Below are 20,909 nucleotides of genomic sequence, written 5' to 3'. Positions count from 1 at the left end.
TATTGACCGCGATGTCGGACGGATTGTCCTCACGTGATTAGTGAATTTTCTCCAGCCTCGTATCAATCTCTACAAATCACGCGTAAAGTGGTTGTGATTTCGGCGGCACGAAGCCGGTTGTCCTTTTGTTGAATATACAGGACGCTGAAAAACTGTTCTAGCCGTCATGTCTTCTGATGAGGGGTCCCAAAATGCATTGCCGAAAGAGCTCATGGAGCTCCAATTAGGCCAAATTGACCTCCTCATGGCGATGTATGCGTCGGATGATGCGATAGCCATAGACTCTGCGGACTCTGGCCTGATCGAGAGATTGAGGGACTGGTGTGAAAGCGACGGGGAAGCCACACCAAATTTCTCAGAGACAGTCATAAATCTTCAGCTCAGGGTCGATGTTGAAGACGAAGATACTTCTACAAGAACTCTACAGCTCACATTGACAGTACCGTTGAAATGTCAAAAGCAAGAAGAACTAACGGAACCACCACCAATAAAGACCAGGATACAACAACCGGACTGGATGAGCAAAGGAGATGTTGCAAAGCTGAACACTGAGATTCCCGAAGAGGACATTCTTTCTGTCATTGAGCATATAAAAGACGCCGCATCTCAACACCTCTTGAATATGAAGCAAGCAGAAATTGCAAATGCTCCAATAGTAGACACCTCGCTAGTCCGAGTCTGGTTCTACTTCCCCTCCATCAGCACAAGGGCAAAGCGTGATGACTTTATCAACTATGCACCGACCTACGGACTCACTGGATTTCTCCTTGCCGGGAAGCCGGGTATCTTGTGTCTAGAAGGGGGATCGGTCGCCATTGACGACTTTATGAAGTTCATCAAGACAGAAAGCTGGGGCGATATCCCTGCGCATCACAAAAAGGTACGTCAATTATGCGCATGGGTATGGGGAAAGCTGATAGTGAGAGTAGGTCAGCGAGAGATATCGGGAAGAAGCGGTGGACCTGAAGCGTGCATTTCCGGATATGCAAGAGATCACAGATATGATTGAGAAGAGAGGAGCGAGGGGCAACCGTGGTGATATGAAGGCACTAGAAGCATGGCTGGTTGAGTGTGGACTTGGTGATGCATTCGGCAAGATTTTGATGTGAAAGGCAGCTCTCGGAGAGGCAGCCAAGAATGCAAGAGACATGATTGAACCAGGGCAGATTATAGACAAGAGTGACCGTTCAGAGATTCAACACAGCGGCTTATTTCTGGTACTCCATTCCCTGTCCTCCGGATCGTGAACAATTGCGGACGGTCTGATCTTGCCACCTCGACAAAGAAGAACCTTGGGTTATTGGCGTATTTGAAAGCTGACTCGAGAACCAGACAGAAGCTATGACTGAATCGCAATGGAAACGGGAGGCCGGGTCTCAGCTGTTTGCAATCATGGTTCAAAAACATAGTGTTTGTCCTGTATATAGAACAAGTCCTTGATATATTGTATTCATCGGGAGATAGAGATAGATCTATTCTAAATGTAAAAGATGCGAAGAACGCCGGCTCTGACATAAGAAAATGCGTAATAAAAACATGAAAACCCCGATGTAACTGTTTTGCCAGTGTTCAGACACTTTCCGCATAGCCAACCTCCTTAGCTGGCTTCTGCTTCTTGGTAAACAGCTTCTGTCCAACCTTGTCTGTCATCTCGTCCGCCTTGTCGCCCAAGAAAGTCTTGATGCAACCGTAAACACCCGAGGTGAGCCACAAGATGGAGTTGACGAGGTCGATCCACACGGCTGTCTTCATGGCACCGGTGCTAGCGCCCTTGTACTTGTCGTCGCTATCTCGGTGGAGGAAGATGCCAGCGAAGATTCCGAAGACGACGAGCCAGGTGATGAAGAGGATGAGATCCCAAGCAAATGCGCGATAGGTCTTGACGAGCTTGAGCTTGCTGCCGATGAGGGGAAGGGCGCCGAGGGGAGTGAGGACGACGAAGAGAATGGCGGTGGTGGCTGAGAGGCCAGCGACGACGAGAGCGAAGTACCATTCCGGTGAGAAGCCATAATCTGTGTCTTGAGCCTTATCGACTCGATGGCCGTAGAAGCCGCAGGCGATGATAGCGAAGAGGAACTGGAGACCTCGACAGACCATACGAGGAACGGTCTCAAAGGTCTTGAGCCAAGTCTTGCCCATGGTCTTTCCGGTCTCGGCGCCCTCGTTGAAGGCGTGACGACCAGCCTGTCGACCAATTTCCTTCTTGTCCGCGGCGCGGAATTCGGAGGTCGCCCCAGCGAAGGATCTAGCAGTGTTGCCGAGCTCGATGGCGGTCTGGCCAGCCTTGATAGCGTTATCGAACTTGCCCATGATGAAGTTGGATTATTGGTATTAAAGTGTTGCTGTTAAAGATGATATGCGTGTTTCGCGTGTTGACGATAGATGACCAAAGAATGAATTTGAACTGCACAGCAGTGTAGAAAAAGAGAGAAATAAATAGACGAATACTGTAAAGCGATAGTGATTTGTATAAGAGAACCAACACAAAGAACAACATCACGTCTTTATACAGAGTCGATGATCAACATCGTCAATAGACGCTGATGCGCTTTCTCATGTTGGACAATCAAGAGCCAATCGACAATGAAACGAGGCCATTGACAAAGAGACCCAGCGCAATTCATGGAGCCCCAATCGTTTGTTGGTAGCCGCTAAGACCAGGCGCTTAGCGAAACTGGGCCTTTGTGAGGCGCTGCACGAGAGCCAATGGATGGGGGAGCGCTGGGGAATAAAGAAACGAGAATAGAACAATTGGAAGAAGACAAGGTGAAACAAAGCCAAGGGCTACGCGTCTAATAAGAATGCCAAAAATAAATTGAGCAGATCAATAGGGAAGAGTTGGTGAAGGGTCCTGTCTAGCCTGTTCACAGGGGTTTTCGCCATTGACAGTGGATACACCCGCCATTGGCTCTACCGAACCCTGAAACTGCTTTCTTTCAGCGTTTGTCCATGAATGGCCTCAGTAAGCGAAAAAGAAAAGGTAGCTACCCGCGAGACTCTTCAACCAAGAGTCGCAGAGAAGTTCATCTCGTTTCTCAAGTTTCCTTTCTGTTGACGCTTGCCGAGTTTGTGATTGAGGATCCCCTCAAACTCGGCCAAGCTTGCAATCAGTGCGTGCAGGTGCCTGCACTGCATGGAGTTAGAACGATTACACAGAATACGAGGGCAATCAGAGAAAAGAGCATGCAAAAACTACCAAGTTATTCTGGCGTATAATGCCCTTTCCAAACCTCCAAGCATTTTCTTTTCCAAGACTCTTAGCTCAATGCGACCAACTCCAAGCCTCGGCTCCGCAGGTCGTAGGAATTTAGGGCTGACAGGATTCATGCTCAAGCTCGATCGCTGAAGGTGTTGGTTCGCGGTGCTTTTACTCATTCAGGCAACGCTTCCCCAAAATTACCAATCAGAAGAAATCGTATCTCCTCCGAAAACGCGGGGCTGGCTGGGTATTGCAATCCGATTACAAACGTCGTACAACCAACCAACAGCACAAACCGCATACAAAAGGACACGATTGCTTTCTCTCTCAACTTTCAGCAAACTACTTACTCTTCATACCACTTCAACCACATAAGCAAACTAAAACATGGCGACTCCAACTCTTGTTATCGTCCCTGGGTCGTTTGCCCCATCTAAGCACTATCGTGTGTTTACAGACAGTCTCGAGCGACATGGCATCGACTCGCGCGTTATCGATACGCCGTCGGTCGGCAAGCGGGTTAATCTCCCGCCTGCGACAATGAGCGACGATGCCGAAGAAATCACCAACGTTGTTTCCAAGCTTTTCGACGAGGGCAAGGATGTAGTCCTCATGACCCATTCGTATGGAGGCATCCCTGGAACCCAGTGTCTCAGCAAGCTCTCGCGAAAGGCTCGCCAGGCAGAGGGCAAGCAAGGAGGAGTCGACAAGATTATCTATCTCGCATCAGTCGTGTTGCAACCGGGTGTCTCCAACTTGGATGCATTTGGGTCAGCCCTGCCTGACTTTCTTGATCTCAAGGTACACCTCAATCATTTCAGTTCCAGAACTTTGCGCTAATATTGCATCCAGGATGACTACATGACTCTTGATCCCAAGGGCCACGCGACTCATACCTTCTCCGACTTACCTTTCGATGAAGCATTTGAACTTGCAAAGCAGATGCCCGAGCACTCAACACCAAGCTTCCGAGAACCACTGACATACCCTGGGTATAATGACGTCGAAGTGCATTATATCGTGTGCGAACAGGACCAGATCATTCCGCCCCAATTCCAGCGGGCAATGATTGAAGGGGTCAAGGCGTCAAGTGGAAAAGAGGTTGCAGTGCACAGTTTCGATAGCGGACATGTGCCCACCGTCAGCCAGCCTGACAATGTTTCCAAAGTTGTCAAGGAGATAATTGGAGCTTGATTGTGTTCTATTCTGGGAAAGACGATGGTTAATTGATTTAAAGACCTCTGCTGCCCCTGCACTGTTGATTCCCGGCTCTTTGTTCAAAAGATCTTGGCGAGGATCTTGTCCTTCAAGTTTTGAGGTGCAGCCTCGCGCTCGTGACGGTAGTGTTCTGTGAGATCGTCGAAGAAGTACAGGTGTGAAACCAGATCAACCTCCGAAGCACCATGAAAACCGAGTCTTCTTGAACAGCTTCCACCCGAGGCCAATGCTACCTGCCAGAGCAATCTTTGGAGGCTGTCAGAATCTGCCAAGAAGGAGTTAGAATTATACTTGCAATGCCGTAATTGAAAATGAAAGTTGTTGTGCTCCAGTTGCCTCTGAGGAAGACGGCATATCCTTGAACCCTATGAGGTTTAGTTTCGGAGACCTCTATTATGATCCAAGGGCTGGGGTTCTTACTACAGAAAGACAAAGGCGCAGCAAAACGCCCAATAACCGGCGTATGGCTGAAGCCGAGACCGGGCAGGTAGAGATGTCTCCCTATCGATATCCTTGTGCCTTTATCGCAGCGCTCAATTGGATCCATGTGATTGCCATGACAGTCCAGTTTCTGGATGAAGTTAGACATGTGACAGTAGCTATGAGACGGCAGTTACAGCTGCGCACAGCATAGTGCAGCGGTACAAAAGCTGGTAATGACTGATTTAGTACATTCTTGTCATAATTAACCGTCGAGGACTAACTTCAAGATACAGTTGAGCACCTTGGCACTAGTCAAACCAAGAGCCAGTAACGCCAGACAAGCTAGTGTCATCACGACGACTACTGCGAGATATGGCACTCCCCTGATGAGTAAGTTAGCAGTATTCTCCTAGGGAACCTTATGCGCGTAATTATTGTTTAGCCTGAGCAGAAACTTAGGCGCTTGTCCTTCGAGGGCCAGCGCGTGGAGGTTTCGAGAGGCATTGAAAGTGTACGCGTTGCCAGCCGAAACAATAGCCGTAATCGACACAGGCGTGACAATAGATGGAAGGACAGGAATCTGAAGGCGCCCCATGGAAATGACGCTTAGGCTGGTTAGCTGGCGTACAACACGAGGGCCACAGGAACTTGCTATGGAGAGGAACCACTGTATGTGTCTGCACCGCCTGTAAGATTGACTTAGTTGTTAGCATCTGGGTAAAGGCCACGGCTAGGAACGCTCACGTCTTGTTATTGCAAGGGACGAGGATCTGAATGGTTGGTTTAGCAGTATTATACTTTGTAAGGAACAAAGGTCTACTTACACCGACACAGAGGCAGCCACCGATGAAGAAAATCCTCAAACGGTGAATTATGGTTCTGAAAGCGCGCAGCATGGTACGGCGAGGATCCCGCGCTTCACCAGTAATCACTGGATCATGAATATTGGCACAAAGACACCAGACCCTCAATGATATACCGACTTGAGATATACTCTTGGCCTCCCATGACAAAACCGGCGACGTTGATGGCGTTAACAAAAGATTCGAGGCGTGAGCCGGCATTATCACCAGCCCATATCCCAGAGTCTTTCCAGTATCTGAATCCGAAGCGACTTTTACTGAAGTGAGTCGACAAAAGCTTGAACTAACAAACGGCCGTGACTACTACCGGCTTGACCAGGATGAAGTCCTCAGTACTCCCATCGAGATTGCTCGTACTCTACCGGAAGATATCCTCAGACTGGCAGGCTATTGTACGCAACTCTATAAAATATCCTTCTGGAGGGGAGAAGCATACTGATTCCTTGTAGATAAGGCTGTCAGTGGAGTTGGCTACGTTGAGGACCACCAAAATCCAGTGGAGTTTATGCAGAAGGAGGAGAATGGGATCGGCAAGTTTGGGCCGGCTAGCGACAAGCTAATGGTCTAAAAAGCTGCTAGAGATATGTAAATCAGGAACTGCTTGACTCAGGTCCTTGGGAGTTTCATGTTTCATGAGAAATGACATGCCCACGTGGCGTAAGCGCAAGGGTAGCAGGACTAATGGCAGTCATCCATACAGCCACGGTTACTTCGCAAGTCCACCACAACGGATGCCATATGTGGAGGCAATCATTGGAATAACTGTTAATGGAGATGCTAGCTTATTGTAAATCCCTCTCGTTAAGTGTCAAATCAGCATCGAGGGAGTCCTCATGACGCCAGATCGTGTTGAAACTAAGGTAGTATTTGACGAGAACATCAGCCCTAACCAGACTTGGCGAGGTGGGGTAAGGTCAGAAACTGTCAGCATTGGATAGCCGTGACTTACTGTCAAACTGTGTTTATTCTAATGCGACTATTGAGGGAATACTCAAGATGTATTCAGATATCAAGTACGACCAACTTGAAGATCCTGACCATTGGATCAGACTCATCAAACTTGAACCTTCTCCATCGGAATCCACCTCTGAACCCGATAGACCAGATCTCCTCGTGTGCAATATTGAGGAATATATTCGCGGCGACTCCCAGCCATACACAGCATTATCATATGTCTGGGAGTCTCCAGACAGCCCCAAAAGGCTAGTAAGCGTTAATGGGACGACAATAGACATCAGCTCAACCGTCGAGAATGCCCTTCGGCGCCTACGGTTTCGCAATAAGCCTCGGTGGCTTTGGGTCGATCAGCTATGTATCAACCAAGCCGACGAGATGGAGAAGAGCCACCAAGTCCACCAAATGCACCATATCTACAGGGAGGCAGATCAGGTGATCGCATGGCTGGGTAATGGTGATGAGAGCAGCGACCTCATATGTCGCCTGATGCGTGACACAGGTAGAGCCCTGCGCTCCAACGATCTTGGCGTTTTGCAAAAGCTCTACTCTGGGGGAAAGGAGGAAGGGTCTATTGATATAGAAGCTGCAAAAACGGCTTTCCATGCGTTCTGCGAAAGACGCTATTGGCAACGTCTTTGGATCATGCAAGAGTTTGCTGTTGGCCGACGTATCGCTATTGCCTGCGGTGGCTGGATTGTGAAATATGATCTCATGGATCAGACTCTTGACGCCCCGAGTATTGTTCAGCGCCGTGCGCGAAAGAAGCCCATCGATGGGCTTGAGACGCTGATTCGGAATCTGAATTATGTCTACTCCACTCCACTCAACAGCTACGTTTATAGCTTGTTTACAAGACGGTGGCACTATGACTACAATCCCGATGGGGAGAGTCCACGGGGCCAACCCCTTTTACAGGTCGTCGCGGTATCGCTCACTCTGGAAGTCGACTACAACGTTGTCTACGCAACCGACCCACGTGATCGTATATTTGCATTACTGAACCTGGCCGGAGACAGAGACCACTTTAACCTGTTCCCAGATTACTCTTTGACAGTCGAAGAGGTGTACAGAGAAGCAGCGTGCAAGATCCTAGAACAAGGAACTATTGATGTTCTAATGTACTGCCAAAGGCCCAAGAAGCTTGCCATGCTACCAAGTTGGGTGCCTGACTGGAGTATGGATGTTCTGCATCCAAATGCGCAGGCACCGTGGGATACCCCTTTCAAAGCATCGGGCACATATACCGAGATACCAAAATTTCCCGAATTCGATACCGCGACATTTGAAGGTATTTATGTGGACAAAGTTCAAGAGATCGGGACAACCTGGGACCCAAACTGGTTGAAACCCATCAGTCGGACCGCAGTCAAACAATGGGTGAAAAGTATCAGGGGATTGTGTGACAACTCCCCTAGAATCAGGGTCGGAGAAGAGCGTCTAGATGCAGCACGCATCGGGATACTCGATGGCCCTACGTGGCACTCTACAGTGTCTTATCAAGGCTGGGGATCCCAGTGTGCTGACGATGTCGAGAATCTTCAGCGTTCTGGAACAGAGGAAGGAGAGAAAGGCGAAGATGCTTCGGCTGCAGAAGACTCTTTCTATGCTTTCGCTCTCATGCGGATGCACACAAGACGTGTCTTTATGACATCTACGGGCTTTGTTGGGGTTGGCCCACTTGATATGCAGCCAGGAGATGAAGTCTGTATCCTGTTGGGAGGCAAAGTACCCTACCTGTTGCGACCTCACGGTAACGAATCATATAAGCTTGTCGGAGAGGCGTACGTGCATGGGATCATGCACGGAGAGCTCTTTAAAGGCGGTGCTAGAAACCTTCGAAAGTTTGACGTTAAGTAGAAGTAATGTATGTGACTCAAGGTCAACTCAGTTCGATCCCTTGCAGAGATTGATGCTTTGTTTCAAACCCCTGGATGTCAGGGCATACGGGGTGTAGCCATTTGTAGCTCTGCAGGATACATCTGCGGCAGTGAGGCAGTCTCAATAATCTTAGCTGCCTGGGAATTCTATTTTAGATCAGTGGATGGAGATCCCTTGACGAAACTACCTGAGTATCGCGTTTTTATGTACAGCCTCCTCATTCACGTTGCAGGATTCATGGATTGAAACAGAATGTTCCGAGGATAGACTTGTCTAATTGGGTTTAATATTGTCAACCATAACTAGTTCTGGCCCAATCCACGACTTTAGACATAAACGAGTGTGTTGCAATCTGATCGAGATGCACGGTAGGCTGCTGATCTGCGGTGTCGTCTACTCAGGAGTAGGCGTAGGAATAACCGTCGTCAGACGTGGGCCCGGAACACACTTCCCTTTGTCGCACCGTCCATTTCGTATGAGCAGGGGACAAATGTCGGCAAGCTGGTAACGAAAGCGGCGGGCTATTTGGATCAGAAGAATTCTCAGGGTACGGAGAAAATGGCCGTTGAGCCATGAAAGGGATACTCACCGGCTCCCGGACGAGTGAAAAGATCACCTCTGCAAGACAGCTAAAAAATTCCGACATATAAGCAGTCAAAAAATGTATAAGTGAAGATAATAGGACTTACAGTGAGCGGGGCATCACACTGGCATACATCTGGGTCTCCCTTTTTGCAAACTTGCCCAATGTTGGCGCACGCAAAGGTCTCGGCCGAGAGTGCGGCAATAGCGAGGACGATGGAAAACTTCATTCTGAATAAAAAGGTTTAATGGATTTATGAGGCTGAGTTGAGATTTCTGTCTTTGGAATGTTGAGTGATGATTTACCAACCGATGGAGGAGCGGATTCGACAGTTCTTATAGAAGGCAACGGGGCAAAGGTAAGCGGGAAGTGAAGAAGGTAGCATTGCGAGTTTGTTTCATGTTAATATTAGAGGTTCTACAGATAGAGCGGTGATGGGACCTCGAGTAAAACAGTTTTGACTTGATTCCTATTCTGTGTCATGTTGTCGACCAGGCGCATCGAGACCGCGAGCAGTCGCAGATAGAGAGCTCTTCTGATTGTCTTCATCATTCAGGATAAAATTGATATCTTACTCTACCTTGTTTTCCCAATCTATGGAATCCCCAGAACTTTGTCGTCTGACCGCACAGTTCAAAGCTTAGGATATCGTCAAACAGTCTCTCCACAGAACTAAGTAAGGCGATATGCAGGAAATCTTCTCGCTTACCCAGACCACTAGCTAGCAAAAGCTTGTCTGAAGCAATACCACTGGAAACCTTGTGTCAACAATGGAGGGAGTGGGTCTGTTCCAGTGATCCAAAGACATGATTCATACTGTAATCAAACGACTGATAGTGCGTAGCACAGCCTAGTCAGCGATGTCATGATGGAGTCGGTGAGCTTTTCAAGAACTATGACAGGTAGGGTACAGATATCTGTTAGCAGCTTGTACACTCACATTCGAATGCATGATTTGGTCAGTATCAAGGATATAGACAGATATGGCGCGGTCTCGACCATTCTCTGTGGTACCCTCAGCATATGGGCTCAGCTGGAACATCTTGCCGTTGTCTCAGGCCCTTGCCGTCTCCTACGGAGGTATCCGAGCATCTTCAGAATTAAGCGGGGTATCAATAAATCATGAAAAGGCGATAAACCTTGGATACGGAAGAGTGATTCATTATTCTAGCATCCGAGATATAAGAGACACTAACAATATTCTATGTGTACTGCATAATCATGACGTGCCTGCTTCCAATCGTTACCAGTTCAGCTATCCTGCTACAGGAGTCTTGGTTAAAGACAAAATAAAAAAAGAAACACGAAAGCAAAGCGCAGTGTAACAAATCTCCTTGAGCTCTCTAGAGAGTGTACCTAAAGTCAGGACGCACATCACCGCTGATCCACTTCTGCTCATCTGTCATGGCAGCATACTTGGCATCCAGTGATCCTCTCGCACGACGACGGTTCTCCAATCGGAGCGCAAAATGCATAAAGATAGAACCTCCTAGAAGAAATAGGATTTGGTATGCCAGAACCGTGCCGTGGCCGGCAAAGTAGCGAGGTCTTTGGGTCTCACGGTAGATGTTGGACGAGACGACACCATTGAGGTTACCCCAACCGACGACCATACCGAGAACAATGGCACGCTTCAATGAACCCTCGATATTGTTGTTTACCCATGACACAGTGTTTGAAACGGTGGGATAGATACCTGTTCCAGATTAGTCAAAGCTTCGAGACGCCAGTGCTGTATAACTTACCCATTGCACCGAGGAACACAGCGCCGTATTGGACATGCGGGTCAGGTGATGCGATCAGCATGGTGAATCCAATGATACCGACACAGACAGTAGCGATATTACAATAGCCACGCCATTTCGTTCGGTCTGCTAGGAATCCGACGAAGACAGTAGCGGCTGCAGCGCAGGCATAAGGAGGAACCGATAAGAGTTGCGCCTTGGTGCCTACATGTCCCATACTTCGGAGAATGGTAGGCAGGAAGAGAGAGAAGGCGTACAGGGGCATTAGTGAGCCCATGTAGATCACCATGTAACCGTACGTCTTCCAATCTTTCATGGCAGCCCAGATGTGACGCTTATCAAAGTCTTCAGCAGTCCTTCCCTGACGGTCCAGGATGAGACGGCGCTGAACACGAACGCGATCCTCGGGAGAGAGGAATCGAGCGGTGTCAGGCCAGTCAAAGACCATCCACCAACAAAAGGCACCGACAGCGACAGTCGCGAGACCTTCGAGGATAAAGATCCATGCCCAGCCGGGTCTGCCGCCTACACCGTCCATCTTAGCGATGGCTGCAGCGAGGAGACCACCGAAAGAACCAGCCAGGGCAGCAGCGGAGAAGAAAATGGCGGCGCGAGCACCAATCTCAGATGACTTATACCAGCAGCCGAGATAGTAGTTGACGCCTGGATAAAGACCAGCTTCTGCGACACCGAGGAAGAAACGGGCTGCCAGCAGACCTGGGTAATTGTGACAGACACCCATGAGGGTCATGACGGCACCCCACGCGATGATAATGCCCGTGAAGAAGATGCGGGGTGTCAAGCGCTTGAGAAGACCATTGGTAATCGGCTCAAAGAGGGCGTAACTGACGAAGAAGATGGTGAGGGCGACGTTGTAATCTCCCGGCTGCATTTTCAACCAATCTTCCATGCCTGCGAGACGAGCATTGCCGATATTAGTTCGGTCCAGGAAAGAGAGGAGGTAGAGCAGCGATAGCCAGGGGATGAGCCAGAGGTCGACCTTCCAGACCAGCTTCCTGTCCTGAGCCATTGTCAGCACCAATCATTCTCGACTAGACACAGAGAACATGTAGAACGACTTACAATCTCGCGTCGCTCCTCTTCACTCTTGCCCTCATCAGGATCAGGCAGAGCAGCTAAGAGGGCATTGCGCTCAGCATCAACAGCAGCCCCGGTCCCGGCATTGGACAGCGTCGTGGACGCGACGTTCTCGACATCAACAGCTGTAGGCTTCTCTTGCTCACTCGGCGGTGTCGCCGTGGTATCAGTAGTCATGGTGCTGGAACAATAGCTTATAACACAAGTCTAGAATAGCGAAACGGTCTCTACGCTCCGCGGAGATGACAGCTTACTACTTACTACCTTTACCAGCAGAACAAGAAAAGAAAACAACTCTGAAGGGGGAAGAGGCAAGGGCTTTTGTTACCACGTAAACAACCCTTCTATCCAAACCCGCCTCGTACGTCAACGCCCGCAAGCCCCCCCCGAAACCCCAAAGCTAGCCCATGCGATGCGGGGGAGGAAATGAACCAAAGCTCACGATCTGCGATAACTCTAAGCGTTTACGGGAAGGTCGACGCATGGACGTGGAGAAGAAGAGACCAAGCTTTATTGCCCAGTCTTGGCTTTAATTGGACGACAAGGGTGAAATGCCGATCTGTAAGTTGGATTGTTATGTCTCGTAAACAGGGAAAAACACCCCGAGTCAGCATTACATTGCTAAGGGAGGTAGACTAGGGAGCAGGGGGAGTATTTGCCCCGAGTGCAACCCATTTGTAGGTCGAGGATCAGCCTGAATGGCTGCTGTGTTCCGAATCTGACATGAAAAGAGCCGATCCTTACTTTGCAGCGGTTGATGGCGTCCAGTGTTTTGATCCCTCCCAAAGCCTCGGCTTCCCTGTGCGACGTTGCTGCAGCCACGAACCTCCACGAGTTTTGTTGATCACGAAAATGGATTCATCATAGCGAGTTAAAACACTCTCCAGTACCGAAGCTTCGGGGCTCTGCTGCTGCTGAGTGACAAAGCCTGACCCCTCCAGCCCCTCAAAGCATCGTGAATGGACTTGTCATCGGATGTAGCAGCGCAACGCTGACTAGTGCTGATCTCGTAGTCCCGGGAGTCACTACTTAAAACAGAAGCGTAATTGAGCAGGTGATTAGAGATTATCCCATTCCCCCCATTTTTCTTGGCTGACACAATGTAACACCAACACTCCAAGTTTTTGGGGGATTAGAGGCTGGACTGTTAGACTGTTCCTTGTTGGCTCTGGCGTTTTCTGAGCTCTGAATGGATTCCGTACCCGGGAGAGGGGTAAGCTTCATGGCTAAGCTTAAAAGAATACCTTACGCAGCAGTCCCCTCTTGCTGAGTTTGGGCTGACAAAACATGCAGCGTCATCCACGTGGCAAAACCTTGAGATGGTGGTTGCGTCGTGATATTTGTTTATAGCTTGGCATCATCACTGAACCTACCCTTATCAATATGCAGCGTAGATTTGCATCAATATTATCCCATTTAGTCTGGGGTGCGTGATTATTACAATAGCGACTTCAAGGTGATGTTCAGAACTACTCAACAGGCACTAATTTAGGCTTGTGTTCACTGTAATCTTCCCCGCTCCCAACTAAACTCGTTAATTGGTGGCCATATCACAACCCCGAGTGAGCACTGCATACCGCCCGCCTCCATCTGCCGCACCTCCAAGGTTACATGGCCAGAATCGTCGTTGCATTCCCTCACATGGAATCAAGCATGGCCACTGGGATTACCCACTACTCGGAATTACGGCAAAAAGGAATGCAACACTCAAACACCCACTGTTTAGTCATATTGCTGATTGGGAAGCCTCTGTTTTACTGTGCCGCCGGACATCTTACGCTGCGAGACCCGATGTCGTGTAAGGATTTATCAGTTCTGATATGCCAAGATGCGCCAAGAAAGTGTCAATCTCATCTCTTCCGCAGCATCCGATGCGTGGCTCAGATCTTGAATGTCTGTGCTCCAACTTTGTTGCATTCCTTGTGTCCGATGGTGGTTGGGATATATTGAGTTGAATACACGATACGATACACACTCTGATTCAGAGAATGCCTGTCATCTATTGGTGAATATCAAAACATCGTCGCGATGCACAAAGAAGACTTACAGGTGAGTCTCGATCGATCTAGACGCGTAATGCAACCCGAATAGTAGTAGTATCGTGTAGTTGAACAAGATTCACCACATGGATTCTAGAATTCTCGGCGCCGAGGTAGCCAAACGGTGATGCCAAGCGCCAAGCTGCGTCAATTACACATCTGTCGGCAGTTGCGCACGTTTTCTCGGTGGCTTGGTAAGATCAGAGAAAAATGTTGGAAATGAAAGAATGTGTTATAGAACATGATTAACGGGCCAGGCTGCGGCGAAGGGTACAGGAGACCCGCGCGTCGACGCCTGGAAGGCTCGCTTGAGGAGCCAGCCATCAAGCTCTCCTCACAATGCGACTAAATTCAAATCAGATAATCCTACAATTCTACGCGATTAATTTTGTCAGTGTGAATGCAGAACTAACATCTCGATGAGTTCTAGGCCATCTGGCTGGAGACTCGACAGCTTCTCGATCTTGGCGCCTATGAACGGCTATAGGCGCAGGCGCACATCAAGGACTAAAAAGAGATCAGGTCCCTCAACGATGCCGAGAAACCTGAGCATGCGGAAGTACTATGTAATCACAAACTGATGCTCTTGAACGACTACCCACATCGCAGATTGATCTTAGTGATTCTTGAGGTTCATATAGTCTCCTTGGCTAAAGAAATCTCGGCAGTGATCAAGCATTAAACAACTGTAGAGTTGGCATAAAGCTTTTGAAGAAAGCATTTGAATCTTGGTCTCAAATTCTTTTAATTCACTATCATTTCCTATCCTCTTGTGGCTGTGCCCATGTAACTCTGCTCGACCAAACCCCAAACCGGCACCAGCCAGAAACACCAGAGAATGCTATGCAAGTACTATAATTATCATAGCCATGAGATCATAACTTTCAGAGATGATTGACGTGAAGCGAATTCTTTCGCCTTCCAGCCCTTCCTAACCTCCTTCTATGTCTTCAAGATGTTTGCGGCAACAACAATACCACGAGCAGTCTTCTTGACCCATTCCTGAGCCACAGAGAAGTCACCGTCCTCAGCATACTGAACACCCTCGGTGATACCAGGGAAGGTGACAGCAGCGTAGCCAGTATCAAGGCCAGGGGCGTTGACAACATGCTTGTAGAAGTCACGGTCGGGCAGACCACCTTGAGAAATAAAACCTCGCTGGAAGTCGCGGTACTTGTGGTTGACGACCTTCTTAAGAACATCATCATCGCGCTCACGGGCGAGGTTCTCAAGAGCCTTAACTTCATCGGCACTCTGCTTGAAGTGCTCAATAGCTTCGTCAAGCTCGCTGAGATCAAGATCGGCATCCTTGCTCTCGGCATACTCGGAGAGATCCTCGAAGTATGCACGGAGCTCCTTGGCATAATTCTGAGTATCGAAGGGAAGGATGTCATCAGTAGCCAGGTGGTAAGCCAGAAGGGAAAGATATTGACCTTGTGCGGTGTGGACATGGAATCCGGGGTCACCAAAGGTCGACATCCAGTGATAGGTGTCGTAGTTGGAGTGATAGTGCCAGATAGGGTCACCGGCACCTCCACTGCTTCCAGTATCAAGAGAGCTGATGCCGCGGTGGAAGAAAGCAGTGTAATCAGAGCCAGAGCCTAGGATCTCAATGTCTCCCTCGCTGGCAGCATGCCAAGCGTCATAGAGCGACTGATTGAAGCCACCAAAGTTGGGATCAACGACCTTCTTGAGGACCTCGGTAGCAAAGGTGTGAAGCTCAGGTGAGGCACCAAGGTTGGGTCGTGGACCACTGACAGCGACATCGATGTTGAGATATGAGACGGCGGTGTCGGTGAGCCAGTTGACATGCTCTTCAACCCACTCAGTAGAACCAATGATGCCCCATTCTTCAGCATCCCAAGACGCGAGAACAATATTACGCTTGGGCTTCCAGCCTGAATCGGTGAGCTTCTTGAAAGCGCGAGCAAGCTCAATGAGGATCGAAGAGCCAGAGTTGGGATCTCCGTTACCGCCCTAAACAGTTAGCGATGAACTTTGTGAGTATCTTCTTGCAGCTCTACTTACGACCATCCATGTATCTCTATGGTTTCCAATGATGATAGTTTCGTCGGCATTGGTTCCGTTGATGACTCCAATGACGTTGTGTACTGGCTCAATAGAATCACGAGAGACGGTACTGAGAGCGAGCTTCACGCCAGGGGCAGGACCAGAGCTATAATCAGCATCGAGACCGCCTGTCCAAGCAGTCCGGTTTACCTTCTCAGCGGTAACACCATGGCCATTGAGAGCCTGCAGCAGAGGCTGAGCGGCCGAGTAAGAAATTGGCAGAGCTGGAATCTTGGCAATAACCTCAGAGATGTCAGCTCGAGGCGAGTCCTTCTTGGAGGGGTAGCCAGGAGTTGTGGGATCGCCGGTACGCGTAGACAGGAATAGTGTTGAGCCCTTTTGGACAGAGCTGGGATTTCTGGCAGGGCCATCTGAAATTCAGTTAGCATTGGCTCCTCAGAGCTTCCACGGGAGAAGTTTTACCTGGATAAGCCTCGTACCCGTTGGCAACTGTGATGTTTCCATCATCGCCAGGGTCGGTAAAGATAATGGCACCAATGGCGCCGTGGTCTTGAGCATTCTTGACTTTGAGACCGCGGAATAGACCACCATATTTGATAAGAGCAATCTTGCCCTTGATCTCAACACCAAGCTCGACTAGTCGGTCGAAGTCGTCAATTGAACCTCGCCTAACGTCCTAGATCAGTAACAAGCATCCAGACCTATTGGGAGCCTCACTTACCCCGCGTAGACATATTCGGCAGAAGCATTTCCAGTCGGCGAGTATGCCAACCAGGTCTGCTGTGAAAGCACATCCCAGCCTGTAACATCATCTTCCTCAAGCACCTCCTCCTTGGTATTCACCTCGGTGGTTGTACCGTTGGGGCCGGTGAAGTACAGAGATGAACTGACTGGATATCGGAGGAACACATGGTACTCCGCCAGATGCGCATCAAACCCGCTTTCGGACCAACGATCAGCGGTCCACTGGGCAGCTTCCTTTCCATAGCCGGCCAACTTGTTCTGGTGACCGTAGTAGTCAGACCACTTGTCAATGGATGAATTGTCAAACGAATTGACAAGGAGAGTCTCTTGCTCCGTCAAGACTGGAGGCCAATCGGCGTTGCGCTTGGTCAGTGGCTGACGATGCGTGTGTCGCTTGCCCAAAACGAGATCACGCTGGCAAGCAGATACGCCAGCAGCCAAAGCCGCGATTGTGGAGAGCTGTCGGAAATGCATATTGAAGATTCAATGGCAATTAAACTTCACAACACTTGGCCTGGGAGGGGAAGTGGTCGTGGAGCAATGGGAAGCTTCGGATATAAATGCAACTCTCGCAAGCATGACCAACCCCATTCTGCAGTGTCATGTTACCTTACAATGGAACCATTGCATAAACAAACACTTAGGTCCTTGGTATTCCCAACAAACAGGATCCCATCTCGGGCCAAGCTGGCTTTTGATTTGCCAAAGCTCTTATCATGATGGATGAACTTCCCTTCCCAGTCGGTAAGCTTACGATCCCGAGCTCGGGATAGCTCTCGCGAATGTCGTCATGCCTTGCCGTTGTAGCCCTCTTGGGAAGCTCCCCAGGTTGGGCCAATGGCTGAGCTGGCTTGGCTACTTGGCTTTCCTGCGGGGAGGGATCGGCGTGTTTATTCACCTGCCTGATGGGGTTTGATGGGTTAGAGATTCTTGCGTAACAACTCTCTTGGACGTGGGATAATAAGCTTGACTTTTGGGTAATCAAGCTTAACGTTTCCCCGCTCCTACAGGGAATGGGCTGACTGAGTCATTGACGGGCTGATGTCGGCAACATCATGGTCTTTTTCATCAGTTATCGCGTGCTCAGGCAATACATATCCCTGAGAAACCAGGACCAGAAAGATGGAATACGCGACACGTTTTTGTGCCGCGTTGGAAATGTGCGACCAGTAGAAGTCTGAACGACTGTCATAGCTCACAATATGTACTCCTGCAATGCCGGCAGTTTGTGGATCAATCGAGCGCATACTAACGCTAGCTTACGATTGAGTTCACCTAAGTACAGTTGACAGCAGAGGTGGCGCAACGGAGACCTCATCCTAAAGTACAGTAGAAGTTTTAGAAAGGTTTAATGCGAAGAAAATACTTAGGATGGGCCGTTACATGAGAACCAGGCACTGTCTCCCGTAAGGTAGGCAAAGGACACGGCAGTAATCAGATCAGTTAGCCGATTTATGAACTGTCAGGTCAATGCTGGGCGGAAACCCGCCTCGGATAACAATTCTGCCAGAGTCAAATGAGCCGATACAATAAGGGATTATCAGTTAGTGACAGGATAGATTTGCTGCGAGAAACGAGTAAGAAGTAAATATGAAAACGAAAGGGTATCTTTTGGGATACTCAATTATCTCCCTTTAAATGGTATCAATTTCTCAATTGCCAATTCGGTGTAGATCATGGTTCTTGTAAGGCATTTTTGATCCTCACCCATGCAAGCATGGGCTGCGCCGCACCGACAACACATCAAAGGCAGCAATTGCTTCAGAATCGATCGCAAAATCCAAAGACGACGAAAGCGAAACAAAATAAAACGGAGAAAATACCAGAAAGGGGAGAAATTGTGCTATTTATGGATCACCGCCTCTCTCTGCCTAAAAACCACTCTTTCTTATTGGCTTGAGCTCATGCAGTTGGTACACCCTCATTCTCGAGAGCTGTTGGTTCTGAACCAACATAACTTCTCGATGCGGATTAACTCACTCTAGCACTCAATTCTTGGGTTCAATATTTTGATTGATAAAACTTCGATTTTATTGCTAAAAAATGGCATTAAAAACGCTCACAATGCCCAAGACGCAGATATATGCATATTTGTTTGTTTCCATGACACTCTTTGTCGCGAGGCTGAGAGAGGCCAACTTCAGAGGCCTAGACGTTTTCTGAGAGCGCTTAAGGTTCATGTACGTTTCCCCCTAGGTTTCGACTTGGCCAGGATGTTCAGCTGAGGCAGAACTGGCCATAAAATCAGGCAGAGGCCTCCCCTCACGGAAATGCATTTCTACTTCTTTCGTGTCTTGCCATATGAGAACTTTTTGAGTATGCACCCAGATCTCAACTCCAAGCATTGCCATACTTATCAAACTAATATTATTCTTCAACATTCACTATTAACCATGAGCAAGGAGAAGATTGGCGACATTCCAAAAATTACCCCTCTTCAAACCGCATTAGGTTATCCGCGGTCCGATTCCTCCAGTCGATTCTTCGTGCAGACTTATAAGAAATATATTGAGGGGTATAAGACCCGCGATGGAGTGCCTGGAATTTCTCTGCTTAAGTGGAGCGATGCAAGACAGAGAATTGAACTCGAGGATATGGCGAAGAGATTTCTAGTCAAAGAAGGCCGAGGACAGCAATTCTGGCCAGCAAGTGAGAGCTCTTCTTCTGGGGACTCACTGATCTGGGGAAAGGATTCAGAAAAGTAGGGGCCCCAAAATGTTACAAGATCATTTTACTTACCTAGTGTTAGAATCGTCAAGCTGCTTGCCCAACTCTTCTTTCGTCACAACCAGCAAGAACACCAAAAAGGTCTCAACTCGCCATCCAAGAAGAAACAAGCTGCACGTCATGAGAGGCAGAGATCTCAAACTCTTGGGCAAAGGTATAGCTACGTTTCAAACTCGATACCCTCGCTAACATGTTGGCCTCTAAGTGATGCAATGTCACCTTCAGTTCCAAGCGAGGAAATGGACACGGACCCATGGAACGGATGGAACGAGGCCGATTCGGATAGCCTTCCAGATGTAGACGACATTCCTCCACGCCCTAAGGAACCGGACAATCAAGTAAGTACCTGTTCTCTCGGTGCTAGGACTTTATCCTTCCACAGACATGATGCAAAGAGGGTTATCAACTGACTATACCAGACCTCATCGGCAGGCAATATGAGCATCACTACGCCGCCACCTCAAGCCTCCACCACTGACATAAATCCTCCGAACTGCACTGCAGTCTCTTTTGCACCAACTGCCCCTGTTGCTCAGATGACTGGACGCCTAGAGACTACCAACGTGTCTGAGACAGTCACTCGAGCTATAGATGGCTTTCCTGAGAAATACACTTCATCAGGCCGCAGCTGTCGACCAGTCCAGCGCCTTAATTTTGTCGAAACACCAACCTTTGACACGGAGGACGATTCTCAGTCCGTGTCACCACCTCCTAGTCGACAAAGTGATCCGGGATCCCGTGTTAGCCCAGAACTTGGAACAGAGACTCCTGGGGCTTCTCATGTCGGAACTTCGCAGAACCCTCGCGCTACGTCAGAGCCAATGCCCTTTGATAGAACTCAGCTGGCTACTGAGGATATAACCCCTGTAATAGAGGCAAATCAAGCGACGAGAGCTATGCCTCCCCCTGCTCTCCCTCAGGCTACATATCAAACACCAGAGGCTACTACTAGAAGACCACGATACGAAATTAAATACAGTGTCGAAAAGTCACCCGGAAACTTCACTCTATGGGAGCATTACGACACATTCGGCCGCATGCCAATGTCAGAGTTTCAATTTATGCATGGCTTCAATGATATTGACGCTGTACGATTTGTTGTTCAGCGCGAAGGTAGGAGTTGGGATGATAAAGTCTATAAAAATGACGACGTTGCATTTCAGGATATGAAGGTTCGCTTCCGAGGCCTAATCAAAAATGATTTGGATAGCCTTGGCCCCGACACTGGTTATGTTCCATACGATATCTGGATCATTCCAATTAGGAGTTCCGAAACTGAGAGAAAGTATTTTCGAGAGCAGTCGATCACGCTGTGATCCTCTCGTCCTTGTCGGTCAAGACCCAATCTTTTCAGAGGATTCAACAGGTTAGGAAAACACTCTTTTAGCAAGCGATATCTCTTTC

The 20,909-nt window shown here is 48.8% G+C and overlaps 7 protein-coding genes across 7 annotated transcripts; 4 read left to right on the top strand and 3 right to left on the bottom strand.

The window, feature by feature from the left end:
- Positions 1-166: 166 nt before the first annotated feature.
- J7337_013435 (uncharacterized protein) lies at positions 167-1,109 on the top strand (the record flags this gene model as incomplete). Its single annotated transcript, XM_044830925.1, has 2 exons — positions 167-880; positions 930-1,109. 2 exons carry the CDS (start codon positions 167-169, stop codon positions 1,107-1,109), a joined length of 894 nt encoding a protein of 297 aa, XP_044674200.1.
- A 460-nt stretch (positions 1,110-1,569) lies between these two features.
- On the bottom strand, positions 1,570-2,310 carry J7337_013434 (uncharacterized protein; the record flags this gene model as incomplete). The annotated part of the gene is made up of 1 exon (XM_044830924.1): positions 1,570-2,310. One exon carries the CDS (start codon positions 2,308-2,310, stop codon positions 1,570-1,572), a length of 741 nt encoding a protein of 246 aa, XP_044674199.1.
- Positions 2,311-3,586: 1,276 nt separating this feature from the next.
- J7337_013433 (uncharacterized protein) lies at positions 3,587-4,393 on the top strand (the record flags this gene model as incomplete). Its single annotated transcript, XM_044830923.1, has 2 exons — positions 3,587-4,000; positions 4,052-4,393. The coding sequence occupies 2 exons, from the start codon at positions 3,587-3,589 to the stop codon at positions 4,391-4,393; spliced, it is 756 nt and encodes a 251-aa protein (XP_044674198.1).
- A 2,306-nt stretch (positions 4,394-6,699) lies between these two features.
- Positions 6,700-8,517, top strand: J7337_013432 (uncharacterized protein; the record flags this gene model as incomplete). Its single annotated transcript, XM_044830922.1, has 1 exon — positions 6,700-8,517. One exon carries the CDS (start codon positions 6,700-6,702, stop codon positions 8,515-8,517), a length of 1,818 nt encoding a protein of 605 aa, XP_044674197.1.
- A 1,947-nt stretch (positions 8,518-10,464) lies between these two features.
- On the bottom strand, positions 10,465-12,141 carry J7337_013431 (uncharacterized protein; the record flags this gene model as incomplete). Its single annotated transcript, XM_044830921.1, has 3 exons — positions 10,465-10,817; positions 10,867-11,887; positions 11,950-12,141. 3 exons carry the CDS (start codon positions 12,139-12,141, stop codon positions 10,465-10,467), a joined length of 1,566 nt encoding a protein of 521 aa, XP_044674196.1.
- Positions 12,142-14,945: 2,804 nt separating this feature from the next.
- On the bottom strand, positions 14,946-17,252 carry J7337_013430 (uncharacterized protein; the record flags this gene model as incomplete). The annotated part of the gene is made up of 4 exons (XM_044830920.1): positions 14,946-15,980; positions 16,032-16,444; positions 16,497-16,702; positions 16,756-17,252. The coding sequence occupies 4 exons, from the start codon at positions 17,250-17,252 to the stop codon at positions 14,946-14,948; spliced, it is 2,151 nt and encodes a 716-aa protein (XP_044674195.1).
- A 2,465-nt stretch (positions 17,253-19,717) lies between these two features.
- On the top strand, positions 19,718-20,821 carry J7337_013429 (uncharacterized protein; the record flags this gene model as incomplete). Its single annotated transcript, XM_044830919.1, has 2 exons — positions 19,718-19,843; positions 19,925-20,821. 2 exons carry the CDS (start codon positions 19,718-19,720, stop codon positions 20,819-20,821), a joined length of 1,023 nt encoding a protein of 340 aa, XP_044674194.1.
- Between the last annotated feature and the right edge of the window lie 88 nt (positions 20,822-20,909).

The sequence above is a fragment of the Fusarium musae genome, chromosome 11, assembly GCF_019915245.1.
Source record: "Fusarium musae strain F31 chromosome 11, whole genome shotgun sequence".
NCBI lineage: Eukaryota > Fungi > Ascomycota > Sordariomycetes > Hypocreales > Nectriaceae > Fusarium > Fusarium musae.
This window is presented reverse-complemented; position numbering and strand designations above follow the sequence as displayed.